The sequence below is a fragment of the Trichomonas vaginalis genome, chromosome III (assembly GCF_026262505.1).
Source record: "Trichomonas vaginalis G3 chromosome III, whole genome shotgun sequence".
Lineage (NCBI taxonomy): Eukaryota > Parabasalia > Trichomonadida > Trichomonadidae > Trichomonas > Trichomonas vaginalis.
Genome location: NC_067205.1, coordinates 9153690 through 9176651, shown reverse-complemented (window position 1 = coordinate 9176651; position 22962 = coordinate 9153690). Strand labels below are relative to the sequence as shown.

General features: G+C 31.6%; 8 protein-coding genes across 8 annotated transcripts; 2 read left to right on the top strand and 6 right to left on the bottom strand.

The window, feature by feature from the left end:
- Positions 1-995: 995 nt before the first annotated feature.
- TVAGG3_0669670 (uncharacterized protein) lies at positions 996-1595 on the bottom strand (the record flags this gene model as incomplete). Its single annotated transcript, XM_051242346.1, has 1 exon — positions 1129-1542. A coding segment is annotated over one exon (414 nt), but the record flags the coding sequence as incomplete, so codon positions are not given.
- Positions 1596-6150: 4555 nt separating this feature from the next.
- TVAGG3_0669660 (RNA polymerase II transcription regulator recruiting protein) lies at positions 6151-6832 on the top strand (the record flags this gene model as incomplete). The annotated part of the gene is made up of 1 exon (XM_001306561.1): positions 6351-6746. One exon carries the CDS (start codon positions 6351-6353, stop codon positions 6744-6746), a length of 396 nt encoding a protein of 131 aa, XP_001306562.1.
- Positions 6833-7873: 1041 nt separating this feature from the next.
- On the bottom strand, positions 7874-14569 carry TVAGG3_0669650 (aggrephagy protein; the record flags this gene model as incomplete). The annotated part of the gene is made up of 1 exon (XM_001306562.1): positions 7922-14569. One exon carries the CDS (start codon positions 14567-14569, stop codon positions 7922-7924), a length of 6648 nt encoding a protein of 2215 aa, XP_001306563.1.
- A 233-nt stretch (positions 14570-14802) lies between these two features.
- TVAGG3_0669640 (Acyl-CoA N-acyltransferases (Nat) family) lies at positions 14803-15394 on the bottom strand (the record flags this gene model as incomplete). Its single annotated transcript, XM_001306563.2, has 1 exon — positions 14843-15337. One exon carries the CDS (start codon positions 15335-15337, stop codon positions 14843-14845), a length of 495 nt encoding a protein of 164 aa, XP_001306564.1.
- A 389-nt stretch (positions 15395-15783) lies between these two features.
- Positions 15784-16727, top strand: TVAGG3_0669630 (protein C-terminal leucine carboxyl O-methyltransferase protein; the record flags this gene model as incomplete). The annotated part of the gene is made up of 1 exon (XM_001306564.2): positions 15792-16670. One exon carries the CDS (start codon positions 15792-15794, stop codon positions 16668-16670), a length of 879 nt encoding a protein of 292 aa, XP_001306565.1.
- Positions 16728-18985: 2258 nt separating this feature from the next.
- Positions 18986-20871, bottom strand: TVAGG3_0669620 (GTPase protein; the record flags this gene model as incomplete). Its single annotated transcript, XM_001306565.1, has 1 exon — positions 19045-20868. The coding sequence occupies one exon, from the start codon at positions 20866-20868 to the stop codon at positions 19045-19047; it is 1824 nt and encodes a 607-aa protein (XP_001306566.1).
- A 776-nt stretch (positions 20872-21647) lies between these two features.
- On the bottom strand, positions 21648-22364 carry TVAGG3_0669610 (cyclin-dependent kinase inhibitor 2C-related family; the record flags this gene model as incomplete). The annotated part of the gene is made up of 1 exon (XM_001306566.1): positions 21648-22364. One exon carries the CDS (start codon positions 22362-22364, stop codon positions 21648-21650), a length of 717 nt encoding a protein of 238 aa, XP_001306567.1.
- Positions 22365-22506: 142 nt separating this feature from the next.
- TVAGG3_0669600 (protein ubiquitination) lies at positions 22507-22836 on the bottom strand (the record flags this gene model as incomplete). The annotated part of the gene is made up of 1 exon (XM_001306567.1): positions 22507-22836. One exon carries the CDS (start codon positions 22834-22836, stop codon positions 22507-22509), a length of 330 nt encoding a protein of 109 aa, XP_001306568.1.
- Positions 22837-22962: the final 126 nt, after the last annotated feature.

The following is a 22962-nucleotide window of genomic DNA, read 5'->3' as shown; positions in this document are numbered from 1 at the left end:
TACTGGTTGTATATTACAAATATACCTTGTAATAGAAAATATAAGTGTTTGTGATTTAAATTCGCTCAATTAGCTCGAAAATTTGTTTTATATCCATAACAAACTAACACAATCCTATTTATGTGATTTCCAATCTGTTCCCAAAATATATCAGCATGAATATATATATATTGATATTATTTGCAATTTCATCATTAAATAGTACTTTTTTCCCTATTTTTAATTTAGAAATAGTATATTTATATGATAGCGACACAATATTTTAATTAAAAAATATATGTTATCGATCATCACACTCAAATTGAATTTCAAAAATTTTAGAATTTTTCAATTTCAATATTGAAAATATATTTCTTATATCATAGCGATTCATGTTATAATAATATGGAGAAAAATATTGTTTTAAATCTAAAATTTAAAATGAATGATTGGGCATTACATTATTCCAATTTATTGTTTATTTGTTAATCTAGTGGAAACAATTAATATTTTGGAGAAACAAAAATTTGAAATTTGAAATTTTGAAAAAAATGCATGAATCGGTAATTAAACATTGATTTATTAATTTATTAGCCATGTCTTTGATGTTGGTCTTATTCATAAGCCGATTTAAAGAATTAATTTTTCCAAATCGTGTTTGACATTAACACATATAGATATATCAGGAAAAAAGGTATCACTTATCAAGTTATTGGTTTTTATGTATCTCCTAACTTTGCCTCGTTCTGAATACAATTCTAGTTAACGAATTTTAAATAACTATATGAAGAATACATCATTTTGGTTTTATTATTATTAAAATGATATATATTAGCTATGGATATGCTTGTAAGAATATTATTCCGTGAATTGGAAACAGAAAAAATAAATTTAGACAGAAAATGCATATCTTTAAAAAATAATATGAAATTTAGCTTTTATATTATTATCCGATAAAATATGCATGATAATTACTCCGCAAATAAAATTTAGGAAGCAAGTTGTGACGGTTTAAGCGGTTTTTAATGGCTCACAAGGAAGGAAGTATCGTTTTATCAGGCAACAAGAGGTCTTGAAATGAGTAAAGGACTGATCACCCTTGAAAGGTTCAAACTTGCTTGCGCGCCGCAGTCTTAAAAATGATATGTTTCACTTCTGGTCGAAAATTTCAACCTCTATGACAGTTGTTGGATGAACAATTGTGTAGCGGGATGAAATCTGAGTGCGGCCTGGGGCTGCAGCGTCAATCTTCCCGGCATCTTTACCGCAATCATCTCTTAGATTGCACACAAAGTTGCGAACGAGCAGCTTTCTATGCGGTAAAGATGCCGGTAAAAGAGAGCCGTAGTGATTCTCTGCTGCAGCGTCAATCTTCCCGGCATCTTTACCGCAATCATCTCTTAGATTGCACACAAAGTTGCGAACGAGCAGCTTTCTATGCGGTAAAGATGCCGGAAAGAGAGAGTCGATGTGAGGTTCTTTTCGAGGTCTCGTAGAATGATAGAAAGTTCCGCATTCATAACTTGAATGTGGAACTTTGACCGACAAGAGTGTATTGTGCACTCTTGTCGGTCGCAGTGTCTCATTCTGGGAGACATTGTCACTGCATGTCTCCCAGAATGGAACAATCTTTTGCAATCAGAATGTGATTGCAAAACTTTGACCGACAAGAGTGTATTGTGCATCCACCTTTGTCAATTAACTATGTTTTATAGAGACATCCCCTCACACATATTTTTTCTAATATAATTTTACCTTTTTAATATTTATTTTTTTATTTTTTGTGCTTTATTATAACTTATGGTGTGTACCGAACTATCTTACAGACTCTACTGAGCTATTTACACATATAAACATGTGACAATAACGCATACATACTCCCTTCGTATTCTGATCTCATGACATATTATCGCAAAAACTATATTTATACAACACACCTCATAAAGTCTCAGTTTAGCCCTATCTAAGCGTTCAAAACCTATTTTCCCCGCGTAATCTGATTCTTCAGGCTCCGCTGATTCGATTTCTGCTGTCAGATCGTGAAAATATGCATCACATAACAAGATAAACTCAAATTACTTAACTTAATATTTTCCTTAATCAAACAAAATCATTTTTGAAAAATCCAAATTTTTCAAAAAATGTATGAATTCAAAAGTTTTGATCATATCGAGTCATTACCCAATATTAATATTGTATTTTAGTTTTTGAGTTATTCATTTTATTATACGTATTATTCAGAAAATTAAATAGATTTGTGAGGGGAAACGGAAGATATAATAAATATTCCCATAGCGAGGAATAGGAAATTTTAAGGAAAATATTAAGTTAAGTAATTTGAGTTTATCTTGTTATGTGATGCATATTTTCACGATCTGACAGCAGAAATCGAATCAGCGGAGCCTGAAGAATCAGATTACGCGGGGAAAATAGGTTTTTGAACGCTTAGATAGGGCTAAACTGAGACTTTATGAGGTGTGTTGTATAAATATAGTTTTTGCGATAATATGTCATGAGATCAGAATACGAAGGGAGTATGTATGCGTTATTGTCACATGTTTATATGTGTAAATAGCTCAGTAGAGTCTGTAAGATAGTTCGGTACACACCATAAGTTATATAAAGCACAAAAAATAAAAAATAAAATAAAAAGGGTTAAAATATATATTAAAAAAATATGTGTGAGGGGATGTCTCTATAAAACATAGTTAATTGACAAAGGTGGATGCACAATACACTCTTGTCGGTCAAAGTTTTGCAATCACATTCTGATTGCAAAAGATTGTTCCATTCTGGGATACATGCAGAGGCAATGTCTCCCAGAATGAGACACTGCGACCGACAAGAGTGCACAATACACTCTTGTCGGTCAAAGTTCCACATTCAAGTTATGAATGCGGAACTTTTCCATTCTGGGATACATGCAGAGGCAATGTCTCCCAGAATGAGACACTGCGACCGACAAGAGTGCACAATACACTCTTGTCGGTCAAAGTTTTGCAATCACATTCTGATTGCAAAAGATTGTTCCATTCTGGGATACATGCAGAGGCAATGTCTCCCAGAATGAGACACTGCGACCGACAAGAGTGCACAATACACTCTTGTCGGTCAAAGTTCCACATTCAAGTTATGAATGCGGAACTTGTTCATTCTGGGATACATGCAGAGGCAATGTCTCCCAGAATGAGACACTGCGACCGACAAGAGTGTATTGTGCACTCTTGTCGGTCAAAGTTTTGCAATCACATTCTGATTGCAAAAGATTGTTCCATTCTGGGATACATGCAGAGGCAATGTCTCCCAGAATGAGACACTGCGACCGACAAGAGTGCACAATACACTCTTGTCGGTCAAAGTTTTGCAATCACATTCTGATTGCAAAAGATTGTTCCATTCTGGGATACATGCAGAGGCAATCTCCCAGAATGACATCTTCATCCAAAGCAATATATTTTTTTATTTTTGCATAAACTCCAATTTTTTTTCAATCTTAATTAAATTTTTTTTCTACTTCTTTAATTCGTTTCATCTTTCTCATAGAATATCTATTCCTTTAACAGACATAAAATCACTAATCAGCTTTTTCAATACTCAAATTTCATATAAATCTTGTTATTTTTTCTCTCATCGCTATTTTATTAAATTACATATTTCCTCTCACATATCCCTCTTCACATATATTGATCTCCAACACTCATCTATTAGAACAATATATTTTCGCTTAATCTCATATTATTCATTAACAATCTTTCCTATTCTTATTTCTAGTTAATATACCAATATATATATAGAATATATGCCCAATTACATATTCAGATATATTAAATTCAAGAAATTCTTCTAAATTATTCTCCTATTCATAATAAAATCATATTTAGTCTCACATCACAATTCTCAGTTCTCCAATATCATGTCATATTGGTAACATCACATATATCTCTTATAATATCACTTAAATTTGTATTTTTTTATTAATTATATTTAATTAGTTCTACATTCTATTATTATAGAGGTTTGACAAATCATCAATAGTTAAAATCAAATCTATTCAGATCTTTGAATCTAATGAAAATTACATTTCGATATCTTTTTGCAAGCTTAATTTTTTGTATTATCTTAAAATACATTTAGTAATGTTATGTACGTATTGAATTCAAATTATAGCGCAGTAATGCAACTCATCTTGAGATTCACATTTCATTTTCACAATTATTGCATATATACATCAATAACATATTGTACTCATATAGCTACACGACTCTAAACTCAATGACATCAAATAATGCTTGTAATATTTAAAAATTTTTTGCATTTTTGATTCTCAGCTTAACTTCTATAAATGTCACCAAAACATTTCATTCCTACCAAAAATAATATATTAGTAATTAAGCGTTTATTACATTGTTACTCACATCATATTAATTCATTTTTGTAATTTTTTAAATAAATGACTGGAATCATAAACCCTATGTACCCATATCAACATGTTAAAATTTCAAAGTTTGAAACTTAGTATACATTGAGTTTCATGAAATCAGATAATCTCGTAGATTTCTTAAATATTATATATTGCTGGCCAATAATGATGCAGCATGATTCTCCATCATATCAGCATTCTAAACATATCTTTATTTTGTCAATTGGCATAAATTAAGGGTGCTTTTAAGGCGATAAATGGTATTTTAGATACCTGGGTAGGGGGTCATGAAAAAGTTGCAAAAGTCAAAAATTGAGGGTATTTACAATAACTGTGCCGATAAATAATTAAAATAGTGAAACTAATGGTTCTATAGATATATATTTTGTATGTATTGTTGAATCGGAGAATTAATTAAATTTGAAATTTCATTTTCGAAAATTAGTTATTTTTGTGTTTCAATATGTGGAATTTACTGATAATTGAGGAACAGTGAGAAATATAATAGAAAATTAGAAATCATAATCACTCAAATTTTGGATTTTGACGTACTCTCTATATTTCATTAATTGCCTGATTATTCAGTAATGGATGGGATGGATATTCATATAATACCATTATTTTTGTTAGATAATAGTTTTGGTCTTTGTTTCGAAAGTTCAAAAGTTGAAATGATAATAAGATATTTCTACTCAGTGAATTGAAGATAAAGAATTCGTTGGCAATGGGAAAAATGATATTGAAAAGATAAAAACAAAGTTGAAAAAATTAACACTTTGAATTTTAGCAGTGTTTAAAGCTCCATTGGGTTAGAAAAAGAAATATTCGTTTTTTTTAAGTTGTTTTGTTTCTGTTATTTTTTGTGAAGAATAATAAAAGTTATTTATTGAACATAAGTGATCTTAATTTAATTAAAGATCATAAATACAAAAAATGTTTCTAAGCTTTTTTAAAAAAATAAAAGCTCGTTAAATTTTTCAATATTGAATAAGCTGTTAAAGTTTTGAAAAGTTCCCTCTGAAATATACACCAGATAATTACTTTTGGAAACTGAGTTGATATATGATATTAATCCACTGAACAAATTTCAGTAAATACAGTTATTAAATAGAAGATAGAAGATGTTAGTATATTTCATAAGACATCATAAATATCTAAAAATATCGAGGATTTATTCATCTACCATATCTAGTAAAATTTGACAAGATTCAATAGCTCTGAAAAATATTGGATTTGTAAAATCGATAATAAATTTAAGTGAATCTGATATTATTTCTGAATATATATAAACTATCTTAAAATATTCTTAATATGATCGGTTTTAACTTAAATTTGAATGGTATTGAATTTTTTAAAACATAAAATGCAATAACGTAGATTGGACCTCGCTATAATATTAAAGCAAATTCTTTTAACAACAAAGGATTTTTGTAACATTTCTTCAATTGAATTCTCATATCAAAATTCAATAGTTTACTTTTACACCATTTAAATAGTGATATAAAATATTTTGTATTTGTATTGTTTGATTGAAGCTTAACAAATGTCAAATCTAATTAAAAGAATAAATTATCTCAAAAATATTTGGCCGCCCATCGCATAAATTTGATATTTAATGTATATAATTATTTAACTGTATATACTACATATTACGAAAATTAACAAAAAATATTTAAACCCCGTTGGACACCTGATTAATAATTTTTATATGTAGTTAATAATATCCAGGAAAAATTATAAACAATAATCTCCAAAAATTCAATCGTAATTAACGGTTTATTACAATTTATAAAGTATTATTAATTCAAATCTAAATCATTTATTATTCATTTTACACCTTAAAGATCGTAAGATCAAACGTCCAAGCAAGTTTAGACCAGAAGAAGACGAGCGTCTTCGACAGATTATTGAACACTATGGAACTCATAATTGGGTACAAATTGCTTCAATGATGCCTGGAAGGAATGTTAGGCAATGTATTGATAGATGGAAACGTAATAATTCCCCTAAGAACCCACGTCGTGAGTGGACAACTGATGAAGATAATATCCTTTTGGAGAAATATAACCAATTTGGTAAAAATTACGCGACACTGGCTAAATTTATTCCTTTCAGGAACGAATTATCTGTTAAAAATAGACTTGAACAATTGCTTACAACTAACAAGCAGCCTAAAATCGAAGTGATCGCTACAATGCAACCTAAACCCGAAACCTTTGAACCCAAGAAGGTCAATGAAAGTGATATTACATTAGACCGTATACTTAATCAGGTTGGTCTTGATGCCTTTTCGGAGACATTCGATTTATCCCTTTGGAATCAAAGTTCGGATTTGTTCAAGCTCTAGTTGTTTGATACTTTTTTCGAGTTTTACAGTAAAAATATTATTTTCATGTATTAATTTTGGACCTTTTTAACCTACCTTTCTCAGAGTAGGTGCCAAAAGTGCTTACTCTTAAACAACCGTCGGATTTCCGGGTGAAATCGTGACACACTTTCGTCTTTCGTAGGCAGTGGTGGTTGTTACAAAAGGTAACTTCGAATGTAGCGTGAAATCTGCAAAAAAAATTCTGAAATTTGAATGGAGAACACAAAAATTGAATAGTTTACGTCAATAATAAAGAGAAAAATGAAGACAATGTGTCTCGAACCTAGGACTTAGAGCAGCAATCCAACTCTTTATACCATTACACTACATGCATCTCTCACCTCAGTGAATGAGATCAACTATATGATAACTTTTTCCCCATTATATTCTTGTGGAAAAGTGACAAATAGCAACTTTGACCCTCTCTCACCTTTCTCATAAAACGAAATTGGATATTCCAACGATAGATCGGTTTTCCATTGTAACTTGTAAAACATTAACCACTAACTATATAATTGTTGTTTTTCAATTTTGTTTCATAAAATCAATTTGACAAAAAGACAAACCTTAATATTTATGGTTCATTTTGTTGCAATTCGTTTTCTTAATATATGGTTGATTGTTTTCAAAGCTCAGTAAGATCCCAAAATTTATCTTGGAAAAATTTGTCATTCGAATATTATGAACTCGCTTATCTAACTGATAAATCGTCAAGGAATACTAAGACATTGAATTACCTTAAATTAGAAACATTAAAGTCCAAATATTATTTTTTACTGTAAATATATTAAGCTTCGTTTTGGATGAAACTCCATATTTATTTTCATCTATAAATGTCTATTAGTTTTAACAATTGTTATGAATAAAATTTGGTTAATTTGATTCTTCAGATTTTCGCTTGGTTGTTCATATCAAATTCACAGTTAAATATAATTATTTTTTGTATGTCATGCAATTCCCTGAATAAGATAATCTATCTCCTTGTCCATCTATAGATATTACGACAATAGGCCCATAATATGTTGATTGTTAATAAAATATGTATTTTTAGGATATAAATGTCTCCTGAATGAGATTTTGTACTATAAATTAATCTAATATTCTAATACAAAAAGAAATAACATTTATTTTAAATAAAAAAACAATATAATACATTAAACAATCTTCCAGCAAGATAAAAATCCGTCTGAATGAGTAATAAACAAAACGTTTTTGTCCTTTTCTAAGAACATTGATACAGGATTTGGATGATTCAGCTTAAAAGTGCCGATTAACATTAAATCATCTTCTTTAAACACGTAAATGATTGAATCTGAACCTAAAACAAAAATAAAATTGTGTCTGACGCCCTGTACGAAAGTTGTACAAACGCAATCTAATAATTGCGATTCCAAAGTAATTCTATTAACAAATTCTCCATTGACAGACCATAAAGTTACAATTGATTCACCTTCTTTCGATTGGCAAACGATGATATCTCCATTAGCAATGCAAACTCTTATAAAACTCACTCTAATTCTGTTGTTTCCTCTAAGAACTCTCAAAAACCTCGTCGGACACATTGAAAACAAAGAGACACAACCATCTTCATGTCCAGAAGCCAACATCGACCATGGTTGTCCGAAAATAGAAACAGCAGAAATAGGAACTAAATGGCCGCGAATTGTCAAAAACAAATCAATTGTGTCTCTGACTTTCCAAAGATTTATAACAGGCATTGCGTGTCCTGTTACAACTGTCGTTCCCATGACATCGAAACATGTTGCAGCTATATCATCTGAGAAAGAAATTGCAGGTGAAACTTGACCATTCTTATTCGCTTCAATCGATCCATTTACCAATCTAAATGCTTTAAATTGTGTTTTGTCACTTACAATTGGTATCCATCGATCGGAATTCAACGAAAACTGAAGAAGATTTCGTTCAGAGGCGATTGGTTTTCTCAAAGAATGGAAAATTAATTCACCTTTAAGATCTTGATTTGAATCATTTCTCTTTGGATGTGGTTTATCAAACAGTTGTTGTGCTGCTTGTCCGCAATTATGAATCTGGCCACTTAATGCCTTATAAAGAACTCTGTCTCCAATTACATCGCGTGGATCGAATTGATAAACAGTTGATTGGAAAACATTGCATCTTTCTAACGCATTTTCGCCTTTTCTTCTGAATCCCCAAACTAAATCAATCCATTCATTCAAACATGATGAAACAAAACTTGATTCCAAAGCTTTTCTCATGATTTGAACAAATTCTCTGTGTGACAAAGCCCAATCTGGTAAAACAACATCATCAACAGTTCTTCCCGTAATTGGTGAATAAGGGAATTCTATTTTGTTGATGTTTTTAAGTAATTCAGGATTGAAATAGAATTCAGGAACTAATTCCAAAGCGTTTTTGTTTCCAGGAGCTGTCATCAACTGATAAGCAATGTCGAATGATTGGAATGTCCTGTCAGCAGCATCCAATGATCCATTCTGGAATGAAATCTCTTCATCAGTGAATGGTTCAGCTCTTACAAGGAAATAAATCGTTGATCCGACATTGGAAATGTAGTTTGGAGTGCAATGAGGTTCATTTGAAAGAGAAGCTGTTGTATTATAATATGAAATGCACTGCTCTTTCTGTTCATTCGTTTGTGCAAAGATAGGATATGTGAAATCTCTGTAATTTGAAGAATCATTCAAATCAATTTCGGATGTTTTGTAGTTTTTAATTACCCATGGGAAAATTGGATATTGAGTGAAATCATACCATGATCTTCCACTTACTGAATTCAAATACAAGAGATAATCGAAGTTGGAGATTTGTCCTTCTACCCAATGTTTCGTTGTCAAATCCAAATCTTTCTTATTGAGATTCTTGATTATGGAAATCTGTCGATTTTCCATTACATCAACGAAAATTTCTCTCAAATTCGCAGTGTCAAAAGCGAAAATGTAACAAGTTGCATCTTTGCAGGCAATTTCAACACCTGTCTGTTGGTGTCTGAATGTTTTAAGTCTGATGGAAACAATCTTTGAGATCTGTATTGTTAAAACAACATCACAAGTCTGAGATGTCTGTTTAACTCTTTGATAAAACCTCAATGTTTTGTGAGAAACGATTAAAACACCATCAATATTTGAAATACCACTCAATCTCAATGCGTGACTTGAGAACTCGACATCGTTTGCCATATGTAATGAAACAGGAGTGTATTTCAATACATCTTTGAGTGTTAATCGAACTTCAGGGATTGGATCTGATCCGTACTTTGCTTCCCAATGTTGAATATATGGTTTATCAATTGAAGGATTCATTGGAATCAAAATTGATCTCTGTTGGAAATTCAAAGATCTGTCAGAAACCATCCATTTCGTTGGACATTTGTTGAAAATTTGGGAACCAGGGAATTGCAAAATATGGAATGTTTCATGCCACAAATCAATGACATTGTCACCATCATTGTCATCAATATTTAGTTTAACAGCTGCTTGTGTTTGATGGTGAATTGATTTGCAACTTATTGAAAACAAAGCAATCATATCAATGTCATCTTTTTTCAGCCATTTCCCTTGGAGTTTGTCCAAATCGTCTTGGAAAGGAATGATAAATTTGTTCGGTGTTAAGTTACTCGGTTCGTCCATTCTGTCCATCATTTCTGAATATCTTTTCGCTTTGGATGCTTTGGATAAAAGTGACAAATTTTGTTTAATTTTTGCAATCATTTGTTGAGGAACATCAACGTGGAATAAATCGGCCAAGAAGTTTACCAATCTACTGGTTAAGTCTGTGTTCTGTGCAGAAACAAGAACAGTTGTTAAACTACTTATAAATGACTCAATTAAATTCAAAATAAATGGATTAATCGCTCCAGGAGTTAATCTCAACTTGTGAATGAGAAAACTCGAAATTGTCGTGATGTGGACAATAGCCTGATTTACTGATTGCAATTTACATTGATTCCTCTTATTGATGGTATTCAAAAGTGAAGTCATTGTCGTAAAACAAACCGTTGCAAGACGATAAAGGGCAACTCCAGGAATTGAAAACAAACTCAAGAAAAACTTAAACAATAAATCAGGAGAATTAAGGATAATAACTTGGTCTAACAATAAACTCATGAAGTTCATTAATGAGGGAGGTGAATTGTCAAAAAGTGGCAAACCGTCATTTGACAATTCTGTGAATCTTATTACATCCAAAATTTGGTTCATTGCGATGACTAAATCATTTGTTGTTTCGCAATACGTTTTCTCTGTGGCGAATAAACATAATTGGTCAAGATGTGATGATGTCTCTTTATGCAATAAAATGGAAAAGAAACATGTTGTCAACTGAACAAATGAAATATTTTGTAAACCATTCAAAAAATTGAAAATTTCTTCTTCAATTTTTTCAATGTGTTTCAAAATTTTCAAAATGTGGCCTAATAATTGCAAATATCCACTTGAAAGATGCTTTATCAGTGTGGTGACTAATGTTACTTGTACAATAGGAGGCGAAGTAACAACACCAGGAAGTAATAACTCCAAATCAAGTTTGACTTCAGGATATTTTGTCAAAATTTGGGATAAAACTTTGATTAAAGAAACAGTTGTGATTGGCTGAATGGTCAATCCAGTCATTTTGTGCAATTTCTCAGTGGATCTGATAGAAAGCATCTTACTCTCATTGCTGTTTTTGTCAAAAGTGAGGTGATAAAGAATTAATCTGTCAAAAACTAATTGGCCGTATTCCTGAGCAGTTTGTGGTTCAGTTAAACCGACAGCGAACTTACCAAGTAAGTCCAAATATTCCTTTGAGTGTTTGCACGATGAACAGAGAATATTTATGATTTTGTCAAATGTTTTCTTTTCTTTCAAAATCTTGAAATTTCTTGGATTCTTCATTGATTCAATAATATTCGACAAACCATTATGACTTTCAGAATGGAAGAGTAATCCTTCGAATATCCATTCTCTTAAGCTCAAAGGATTCGTTAATATGAATTCATCCTTGTATTTCTTCATCGTTAAATCCAAAACTTCATCGAGTTTTATGTTTCCTGACCAAAGAAGATGTCCAACTAAACTAAACGCGTTTTTCTGTTCAAAGAACTTGTAGACATCAGGTCTAGTGTTAAACAATTTGTTGAACAGTTTCCATAACAAATTAGATAATTCTGGTTTCTTGAGAATTATTTCTCCGCAGAAATGAATCAACAAATGTAAACCACCATGGCATTGAAGGCAATTCATGAAAGAATAGCTTCTCCTTCTATCAACAGTTATTGCCATCGCTGCTTTTTGTGGACCTCTAGCTAAATGTCTTACCATCTTAAATGGTGGACTCAAACTCAGTTCTAAAAGCGAAAGACAATTGGATTCAAAGGATTTTCCTTCAAAAAGTGACAAAAATGGTAAGTAAAGTGACGATACATAACCGTTTTTGGTAATAAACTGCGGAGTTTCTTTAAATTCCATTTGGTTCAAGTTATGATGGACGAACTCCATGTAATTTGGTCCCAAAGAGAATAAATGTAAAATGTCATCATCAGACAAAGAATTTTTGAAAACTCTGACACTTTGGAGGTCGAAATGAGAAATGTTATTTCCCAAAGTGAAATTTTGAAAACTTCCAACATCATATTGATAAGTTAATTTAAGAAGTGATGTATTTGCTGTTATACTTATTGTATTTCCCAAGAAAATAGCAGAAATCATTATCCAACCTCCAATTTTTTGTGGCAATTTTAGTTTCGCGTTTTGTGAAACAACAGATAAATTTTCTGAACTTAATCTTAGTGTCAAATCATTAAATTTCGTTGTTATTGTCAAGATATTCGATTCACTCAATGGTCTGACCCACAAACAAATAGTATTGCATGGAACAGTTGTCGCTAAAGGTATAGGTGAAGTGATGTAAAGAAAATCCGTTACTAATTGAGAGTATTCGGCCAAGCTTGCCAAAAACTCCAAAATTTTCTTGAAATCATACGATATCTGTTCATAGAAAGCTGCGAAAACAGGAAATGGACAAGATAATGCCAAACTTCTCGTCAAAAATTGAAAACAAAGATCATTTTTCTCCGCCAAAGGTAATAATGGCAACAAAACTTGTGAACTACTCAAGGAATGAATAAGAAATGATGTGGAATCGTTCTCATACATAGGAATAAGATTTTCTAGGAAGAACGATAATAACGGTTTTATTTGAATAGTATTCAATTCTACTGGACAAATAATTGACATATTTTCTATTTCATCTTTTCCTTCATTTGTTATTTCATTTGAAATTTCATTGGTTAATTTCAATGGTGTGTCACTTTTTTCATTATCACTTTTATCTTCATCATCAGTTACATCCAATAATAATTTTACTTGCGAATGTGTCCTTTCCAGTCCCAAATTCATTCTCAAAGTTGTTGGGGATTGAGGAATATTCTTAGGAGTTGAATCTGCAACAGCTATTTTCATCAGAGTAGTTAATACTATTGGAATAAACTCAAAAACAAAAGGAGAAGAAGGTGGAGGAAATTTGATTTTTTCCAATTCTTCAGAATTCAAAAAATTTTTGAATGGACAACTTCTTTTTTCATCTAATATCCAAAGAACGGCATCGTAATAAAGTATTTTGTTGTTGATTCTTTGTAGAGAAGACTCGAATTCCACTTGAAATTCGTTGTAACTCGAAATAAATTTCGCTGTTTGTCCAAAACTTCGAAATAACAATAAAAACAAAGAAAAAATTGTAATGTGATACATAGAATCAGTCATTTTTCCAATGACTTCGATGAACCATTCCATTGTTCCTGATGACTGTATTGCTGAAATGTAAATCGGATTGTTATGACAAGCAATTAAATAATATTCGTAACAATTTATCAAAAATTCCCTTGTTTGGATGTTTACTTCCATCATTGATATCTTAGAAAGTATTTGGTACCATGCGCTGATGCCATCTGATTCTGTAAGCCGAGATAAATAATCAAAAACTAAATTTGGAGATTTTTGCGAAAGATTGTAAATATGTTTGAATGTAAGTGGTACTTGTGAGTTTGTAAGTAAGACTAACTTAAGTGCGGATAATGGAATGTTTTTTAATTTAAAAACTTGTTGTAAAGCAGTTTGAAGGCTTTTTGGATCTGTTTTTACTAGTGAATGTGGATAGTAATCGCATATTATTGTAAGTATGATGTCTAATGATGAAGAAGACTCATAATCATTTGAAAATATTTTATTACTTTGTTTCTTCGTAGATGTTGTTTTGTAATGTGTTGCAATTTCAATTATTTCTGTAATATGTGATCGTCCCACACCATTTTCGATTGTTTTCCGGAGTTGTGAAATTAAATATTGTTGTAGAGTTTGAGGAATTAAATGAATTGATGAAAATATCCTTTGGAATGCTGTAATAAATAGATCTTCGGAGTGTATTAATGATCCTAAGAACATAAAGGTTGCTCCGCAATCCGGTAATTTGAAAATTGCTGCTTTTCTTTGTGGAATAGAAAGCCTAGAGACTAGTAATGGTATGATTAAGTCTAAATCTTGAGAAGGAAGTTTGTCTAGTATTAATAAGTAAATTTGAAACAATTCTTCGGGAAAGAATGAACAAAACGTAATTGCAATATATTTTGCAAGAATTGTCATTCCTAATTCTGGTATAATTGTAACTAAAGCATCAGGAATTGGTTTTAATTGATCTAATATCTCCTTCGTTTGCTTCCAATTTAGCGAAAATAAGTCCTTTTTGGAAAACCTATTAAAAAATGAAGCTGCTTCCGGATATTTATTTGCGACTTCTAGTAAAAAGTTCGCGTCTCCGGAATACAAACTCATTTTGAGAGTTTTTTTGGAGAAAAACTATCAATGTAATGAGAAAAATCTGTGAAAAGCAACTCAATTGCACACAATTTTGATATTAAGAAGAATATATCCTTAAAATATGCAGGTAATTTCCTAATTATCATGAGAAGTGAAGATCTAAGTGCAATCAGTAATATCATGTAATATACTAGTGCAATAAAAGGTAATCGAGTATAGAAATAAAAATTTAAAGAAAATTATTTAATCGAGAAATTTGATAAAAGTTTAACGGCTATTTAATACTCACTATCTCCAGCATTCATCTTCTCCTGAGTAGTAATACATGTGTCTTGGTGATTTACCGGGTTTGTATAATAACCAAGTATTTCCTACTCCAGGTTTTTGAGAGCGGGACATTTCTGCTTTGGTGAATCCTCGTCTTTCGAAGAAACTAAATGTTAATGAATTACCGGCTTGAATTGTTGTAATTATTTGTTCTTCATCTTTAATTTCATTAGCAATATATTGATAAAGTTGTTTGCCAATACCATGGTGTCTGTACTTTGGAATTACACAGATTTCGAAAGAAAATGTGGGAATACAACTATGATAACCAGCTTTATAAGTATGAAATGATGCAACTCCAACAGGAACATCATTTGCATAAGCAATATACCCTTTGGGATGATAAAAGGAATATGGATCCTCGCATTCAGGGAATGACTGTTTCATTATGAAGGCAATATCATTTTTACTATCCTCCCCAATCTTGTGAAATTGATAGTTTGTTGTTCTCGACATCTGATGAAATGAAGTGAAACATTTTTGCTCATTGTTGCATGTCAAATCGGATCAAAGATGTCTTTGACACAAAACCGAATTTATTCTAATTAACTTCAATAATGTAATTGCTATATCTTTTGATGGCTAAATTTTGAACAGAATTTTCTGTGAAAAATCTGTCAAATTCGGCTTCGAAATTGAATTGAAACGATATCTTTGTCAGATGTGGAAAAAATTATCAGAAAATATTAAAAAAACGCAGTTGAAAGTTTGCATTTTTTAGTATTGGTACATGTGCTAATTAAATCAGATGAGTGAATAGTATTTTAATGAATTTTAATTTTTAAAAATTTATGATATTGCATGTAAAGGCAAATTTATTTGATATTTCTTAGTTATATGATATTGTGTATTTAATGCACGTATTAATTGAAATGAACACTTAAAAGTGATCGTAAATTTTCAGTGTAAAATGAGCGCGTTTCGAGAGCTTGGATCTGTCGAAGATACAGCAATGGATGCCGCTAATGCCAAGCTTAGTGCTGTTCAGCGCGGATACTATAAGGATAGGTTCATTGCTTGCTTTGTTACTCATGAACAAAAGCAATTACCACCAATGAATCTTGGATACTATGTTAGAACTCAAGCAATATATGTTGCAGTTAAGAAATTCTACGAATTGCATGGAAAGGATATGCAAGTTGTTGTTTTAGGATGTGGTTACGATACTTTATTCTGGCGCCTTAGAGATGAACACATTACAGTTAAAAATTGGTTTGATTTAGATATGCCTCATATTGTTAATAAGAAATCTTCCGTTCTTAAGTCAGAAGCTTTCCATCCACTCGATAATTACTATCTTTTCGTTGCAGATCTTTCGAAACCAGAAGAAGTTAAGAAGGAGCTCACTGCACACGGATTTGAAGACTTACCAACAATTTTCATCGATGAATGCACATTAATTTACGTAGATCCAAATGCTGTTGACGAAATCCTCAAATTTGCTGCTTCACTAAAGTCTAATGCTTTTATTAGCTACGGTATGGTCAAACCTGATGATGCTTTCGGTAAAATGATGATCAAGAACTTTGATTCGTTCAACGCGCCACTTAAAGGAATCAGAGCTTATCCAACAGTACAATCGCATAAGGACAGATGCACAAATGCTGGATTCAAGTTCGCAAAGTCAATTGATTTGAACCAGACAATGCGTGCAGTAATTCCAAGAGATCAGTTCATGAAGATCATGAGACTCGAGATGCAAGATGATCCAGATGAACTTTCCTTCATGCTTATGCATTATGTTCTTGCAGTTGCAGGATCCGAAAATGAATTTGTTTCAATCATCTAAATATTACTAAAATTTGCTTTATTTTAAATATTTTACTAAACATTTTATAGTTGTCAATCAATTTCATAAAAATAAGATAAAATCACAACAAATATCTTATGATGAATAGAATTTTATAGATCTGAATGATAGAAATGAAAATTTATGCTATGTCTAATATAATCTAATGATTTGTACATATATTTTATGATTTAATGTTGATTATTTCTTATCCGCTATTAATGAGTACTTGATACAGCTATTTTAAAATCTTAAAATTTCGGATTGCAAATCATTAACAGCACTATCCAATTGAAATTGGAAGATTTCGGATCGGGTATTTGACAATATTTGACAATTTTTCTGGCTGGAAAAATATTTACGACTCTCATTCATCAAGAATTCAATGATTTTTTCGAAGGAGCATGTAGTTGTTTTGGCACTAGTAACAATTCCATAAATAACTGTGTTAAAAACTGTTTATTCGTTGATATCGAGGGACCTGCGATTTATTGTGATGGAGATTATAGATTTTTATTTGAAGACAGCAGTTTTATTAGAGTATTAAATCACACAGGAGATGGTGGTGCAGTTCAAACTCATAATTGCGAAGTTGTTCATAATCGAATTTGTTCGTTCAATTGTTCTACACCAAAAAGTGGTCAATATTGTGCCTGTACAAGCACGTCAATAATGCCTCTTGATAAATTATACATGATTGAAAGTACCCTTTCAAGAAACTCTGAAACCCCAATAGGAAGAATGCCAATATATTTCTATTTGGGAAAAATATATTTTACAAAAACGAATATTTCTAATTTTAAGACAAATAGTATTTCTGCGTTCATGGTGCTATCAAATGGAATGAATGTAAATTCTACGTATAATTCAGTTGTGAATAATAGTGCAGAAAATGAAATTTGCATGTATTATATTTTCTTAGGGAATGTAAGCGTGTTTAGAAATAATATTATAAATAACTCTGCCGCAGATCAAATTTTTTATAATGACCGCTGTGATACTTTTACTATTGAAGAATGTAACATTATTGATAACTCAGCCACAAACATCTTTTTATTATATGGTAGTGTATATCCGATGATTATTATCAATTGTTATCTAAGAAATAATGTAACATCATATGATGGAGTTACAAAAGAAAATACTTACAATGAAGAAATAAACAATAAATTAAAACATAGATCAGAAGAATTATGCAATGCAACGAATGTGCTTTATTCGAAAACATTCGAAGTTCAACCTTATAAAGTTTTCCTTCACAAAAGAAGATAAAATATAAAGTATTTAAGAGTGCCCGTATGACGTGTCTATTTTTTCAGTTTAATTTTCAATGATGCGTCGCATCGGTTGTCAGAAATTTGAATTACATTCAGTAAGAAATACGATATTGATAAAAATGAATTTTTCCTATTATTATCATTTGTATTAATGCAATTATATCAATATTTGAGAGAAGTTAATTGCTTTTATAGATCTGACTATATGGTCTAATACATAATAGAATAGGTTTGATACTTTTTATCGGCTTGCAGCTTCTCTGAAAAAGTGTTAAACATATTTTGAATATCAATAATAAAGTATTTAGTAGGGTTGTTAGATTCCCGACGATAGGTGTCTTGGAAGATTTGCCTGGTGTCATCATAGTGTCTTTAAATCAAAAATTTTATTTTGGAGTTAGTTTTATTGATTTTTCAATAAAAAACATTTCTAAAACAAGAAAATAAAATGATAAAATATTTATATTTTATATAAGGATCTTATATATTTAAAATAAATATCATTTTATTTTTTTCATTGGTGTCTGTCAAACCATAATACACTATTCAAAAATTCAATGTGTCTTGCGGTTTCAAAAGACACCTTCAAATTGAACGATAGCACAGACACTATTGAATTTTACCCATTGTATTTAGTTTTTACCCTTTTTATTTTTAAGAATTAATGACTGAAACAGCCGTTTTGCTTAAAGTTCATTAAGAGAAAAACAATTCTTCTTCTTCAATCTATTGGCGCATTTATTTCTACACGCCAATAAGGAAGGGAAAATTATAAGACACCATGGTGTCTTCAAAACGCTAATTTTTGATATTTTTAACAACCCTAGTATTTAGCTTCCTTTGAAGCATATTGATCCGTAGAATTTACATTGTTGAGAGAGTTTTATATTGTTGGATAGTTTATATTCTTCTTTCACAATATTTAAAATGATTTTTTGAATTCAAAGTACTCGTAAGACATTTACAAAGTGAAATTATATTAAATTTATCCTCATTGTACTGAAAATGTTTATAAAAACAACAGCTGTGTAGTAAGATAAGAAATATATTTATTTAACTCTAATAAAATAAACAATAGAAAAAAAATTAAAAATAAATTACTTTGCCTGCAAAACCGAGATAATTCCTCCGAAGCCAACTGTTTCACCGCCTGTTCTGACGATGAATGTACCGAAACTTCTTGAAGATTCAGCTGTGTCAATTGGAATTGGCGATTCAATTGAAAATGTGGCTTCAATGAACTGTCTGGCCAAGCAGAACTTAATTCCCTTCTTAATTGTCTTCTTCGTCTTCGGATCCAACTGAGCTGTGAAACTTTCGATCTTAAGAGGCAAATCTACAGCGTGTCTGTGGAAAACCAGTGGAGTTCCCTGTAGTATTGGCTTCTTTATGTCGAATGTCCTCAAGTGGGCTGTAAATCTGTTCGAAAGTTGTAACTTTTTCTTTGGATCGAAAATTGCTGAGCCGATTGCGAATTGTTCTACGTTCATTGATGTCGTAAGTGTAATGTCTGCAATATATCCTGCGGCGGCGAAGTCAACAGGCTCTCCGTTCAGCTGTACATCGCATACTCTGACAATTTGTTCTCCAGGAAGAACTTTGACGTTATCTCCGATGGCCACGTAGCCGCTCTCGACTCTGCCTGATACTGTGATCGAGTTCCTTGATGTTTCGACCGCTTCCGAGATGCACATCAAGAATGAGTCGTTTATATCGTATTCGTAAGGTGGAATTTGGTTTATTGCTTGAAGTATTGTCGGACCTTTGTACCAAGGCATTTTTTCTTTCGGATTAAGTAAAACAGATTTATCTGTGGCAACTGTAGGGATAAAGTGGACGGCCGACCACGAAATCCTCTTTAGATGCTCGGTGAGAGTATTGCAGACGTCTTCGTAAGCGCTTTGCATGTATTCTAATGAATCCATCTTATTTATAGCGACAATAAGGTGTTTAACGCCAAGACTCCTGCACAGAAGTATATGTTCACCTGCCTGGCCGCGTTCTATGTTAGGATTGGAGACATCTACGACAAGAATTGCAGAATCAGCTTGGGAAGCACCAGCAATCATGTTTGGAACGAAGTCACGATGTCCTGGTGCGTCCAAAACCGTAATTTTTCTGTCCTCTGTCTCGAAATTGTTAAGGGCAACGTCGATTGTGACTCCATGAGATCTTTCTGATTCATCTTCAGCCATGATCCACGCCAAGTAGTCCTGACCGTGTCCTGTAGCTTTGGAGTCTTCCATGATCTTGTCCATGCGTTGTTTCTCGACAAAATTCGAAAGTAATAAAACATGACCTATTAAAGTGGATTTGCCGGCATCTACGTGGCCCACGATGACAAGATTAACATGCTTCTTGCCTGTGGATATTTGTTTGTAGACTTGGTCCTTTGTAACTTTAGTTGTAAGGTGTTGTTCGATATCTTTGATAGATGCGCATGAAAATGTGCTGGCAATACCTTTCGGTGGTATGAGTTTGGATGGGGTTTGGCTCGCTGGAATCTGAATGTGCTTCTGGGACTTCTTCTTGATTGCTTTGCCATAATCGCCTTTTTCGAGGTTTCTGGAAACTACACTGTAATCGTAGTCGAGATTTCTGAATGCGAGAAAGATTTCATCCATATCGCATTTAGAAATATCATATGTTTTCTTGAGTTTTGCAATAAGTTCGTCAATCTTAGCACTGTCATCATCATAATCATTAAAATCTTCTTCTCCATCATATCCATATGGTTCATCGTAAACATCGGAGTAATCGTCGTTATTATTCTGGTAATTATACATTGAGCTCGCTGATTTTAAATCTGCGACTGTTTGAGAGCGTGCAGGTAGGCCGCGCTTTGGGCGTGGTACCTCATCTTCATCATCGTCAAAATCATCTGCATCGTAGAGGAGTTTTCTCGAAGCCTTTTTAGACATTTGTGTTCTATAATAAAAAAGTGACAAATTATAAATCAAATCATATAAAATCAGTAAAAATCATTATTTTCAGGTTTTCAATATTTATTTAATCATTAATCACTTAAAAAATATCTTTCTAAAAAATATGAAAGCAAATTTTTTGTCTCTAAATTTTTTTTCAACGTAAGGTAGCCGATTCTTGTGGAAATGGGTAAATGTCCCACTTTTTTTTGAAAATATTGTATAAAAAGTGGAGAGAGGGTCAAAGTTGCTATTTGTCACTTTTCCACAAGAATATAATGGGGCAAAAGTTATCATATAGTTGATCTCAATCAATTAGGTGAGAGATGCATGTAGTGTAATGGGATAAACAGTGGAATTGCTGCTCTAAGTCCTAGGTTCGAGACACATTGGCTTCATTTTTCTCTTTTTTATTGACGTAAACTATTCAATTTTTGTGTTCTCCATTCAAATTTCAGAATTTTTTTTGCAGATTTCACGCTACATTCGAAGTTACCTTTTGTAACAACCACCACTGCCTACGAAAGACGAAAGTGTGTCACGATTTCACCCGGAAATCCGACGGTTGTTTAAGAGTAAGCACTTTTGGCACCTACTCATAAAAAGTGACACTTCATTCTTCAATTTTGAAAACAAGATCTTTTCTTAGAATTCTTATAGTATCAAAGAATCTAGCGGGATGTTGATTGCTTTCTAACTTGCGTTATTGTTCCAATTTAAAAAAAATCTGTTTTTATTTCGAGATTATTTGAGGAAAAATATCTTATACAGGAATATTAATTTTCAGCACCATGTAAAATAAGAAGTTGAGCTATTCTTTTATTATTTTTTTCTGTTGCAATTTGAAGAGCGGTCTTTCCATATTTATCTGTTTCATTGATATTTATACCATACGAAATAAGAAGTTCAGCTGTTTCTTTACTATTATAATATGCTGCATAATGAAGAGCTGTATATCCATATTTATCTGTTTCATTGATATTTGCGCCGTGGGAAAGAAGAATATCGACAGTTTCTTTACTATTTCTTTCTGATGCATAATGAAGAACTGTGTATCCATGCTTATTTTTTTCATTGACATTCGCACCGAGAGAAATGAGAAATTCAGCTACATCTTTACTATTAAAATATGCTGCATATTGAAAAGCTGTTTTTCCTTCATTATTTAGTTCATTTATATTTGCACCATGTGATATAAGGAATTCAGCCATTTCTTTATTATTTTTTTGTGCTGCAAAATGAAGAGCGGTCTTTCCATATTTATTTTTTTCATTGATATTTAAACTAGCTGAAATAAGAAGTTTGGCTATTTCTTGACAATTATTAATTGCTGTATAATGAAGAGTGGTATTTCCATCATTATCTTTTTCATTGATATTTGCACCGTGGGAAATAAGAAGCTCAGCTGTTTCTTGATTATTATTATGTATTGCATAATGAAAGGAAATGAATCCTTTATAATCTTTTACTTTTTTTGAGCTCCTGATATTCATCAAAATCATCTCTTTCGATGAGTACAATGAATAATTCTACGTTATTATTCATAATAGCCCTATAAATTGTATTTTCTGAAAGAATGGCGAGATCTTCTAATTTAATTTCTTCGAAATCATCAGACTTGTCTAATTTAATTCCTTATTCTTTATAAAACAGGAAGTTTGAAATAAATTCAACATTATTGACTTCTTTGACATGATATTCATTAGAAATGAGTTTGGCAAGGTATAAATATGACTTTGTATAGCCATTTTTATACGGAATAATTTTTAAAATATCTCTTATAATATTTTTGGGTGGATATTTCTTTGAATCAATCAATTCTGTTTTGATCATTTTGTAAATTGAGTTTAAATCTTCTTTATTTTCAGTTTTCAGCCTATACAACGCAATATATGAATCGATGTGGTATTTGTAGATACTTCGTAATTCACTGTATTTACTTGGATGAATATCTTGATCAGACATTAAAAATTTTTATGAGCATTTAATGTTCTTTAGTGTAATTTATGAATTTAGTTTATGATCTTCAGTACATTGTCTATTTGTTAAATATCCATCACCAAAGTCGTAAATCGTTGTTTTGAATTTGAG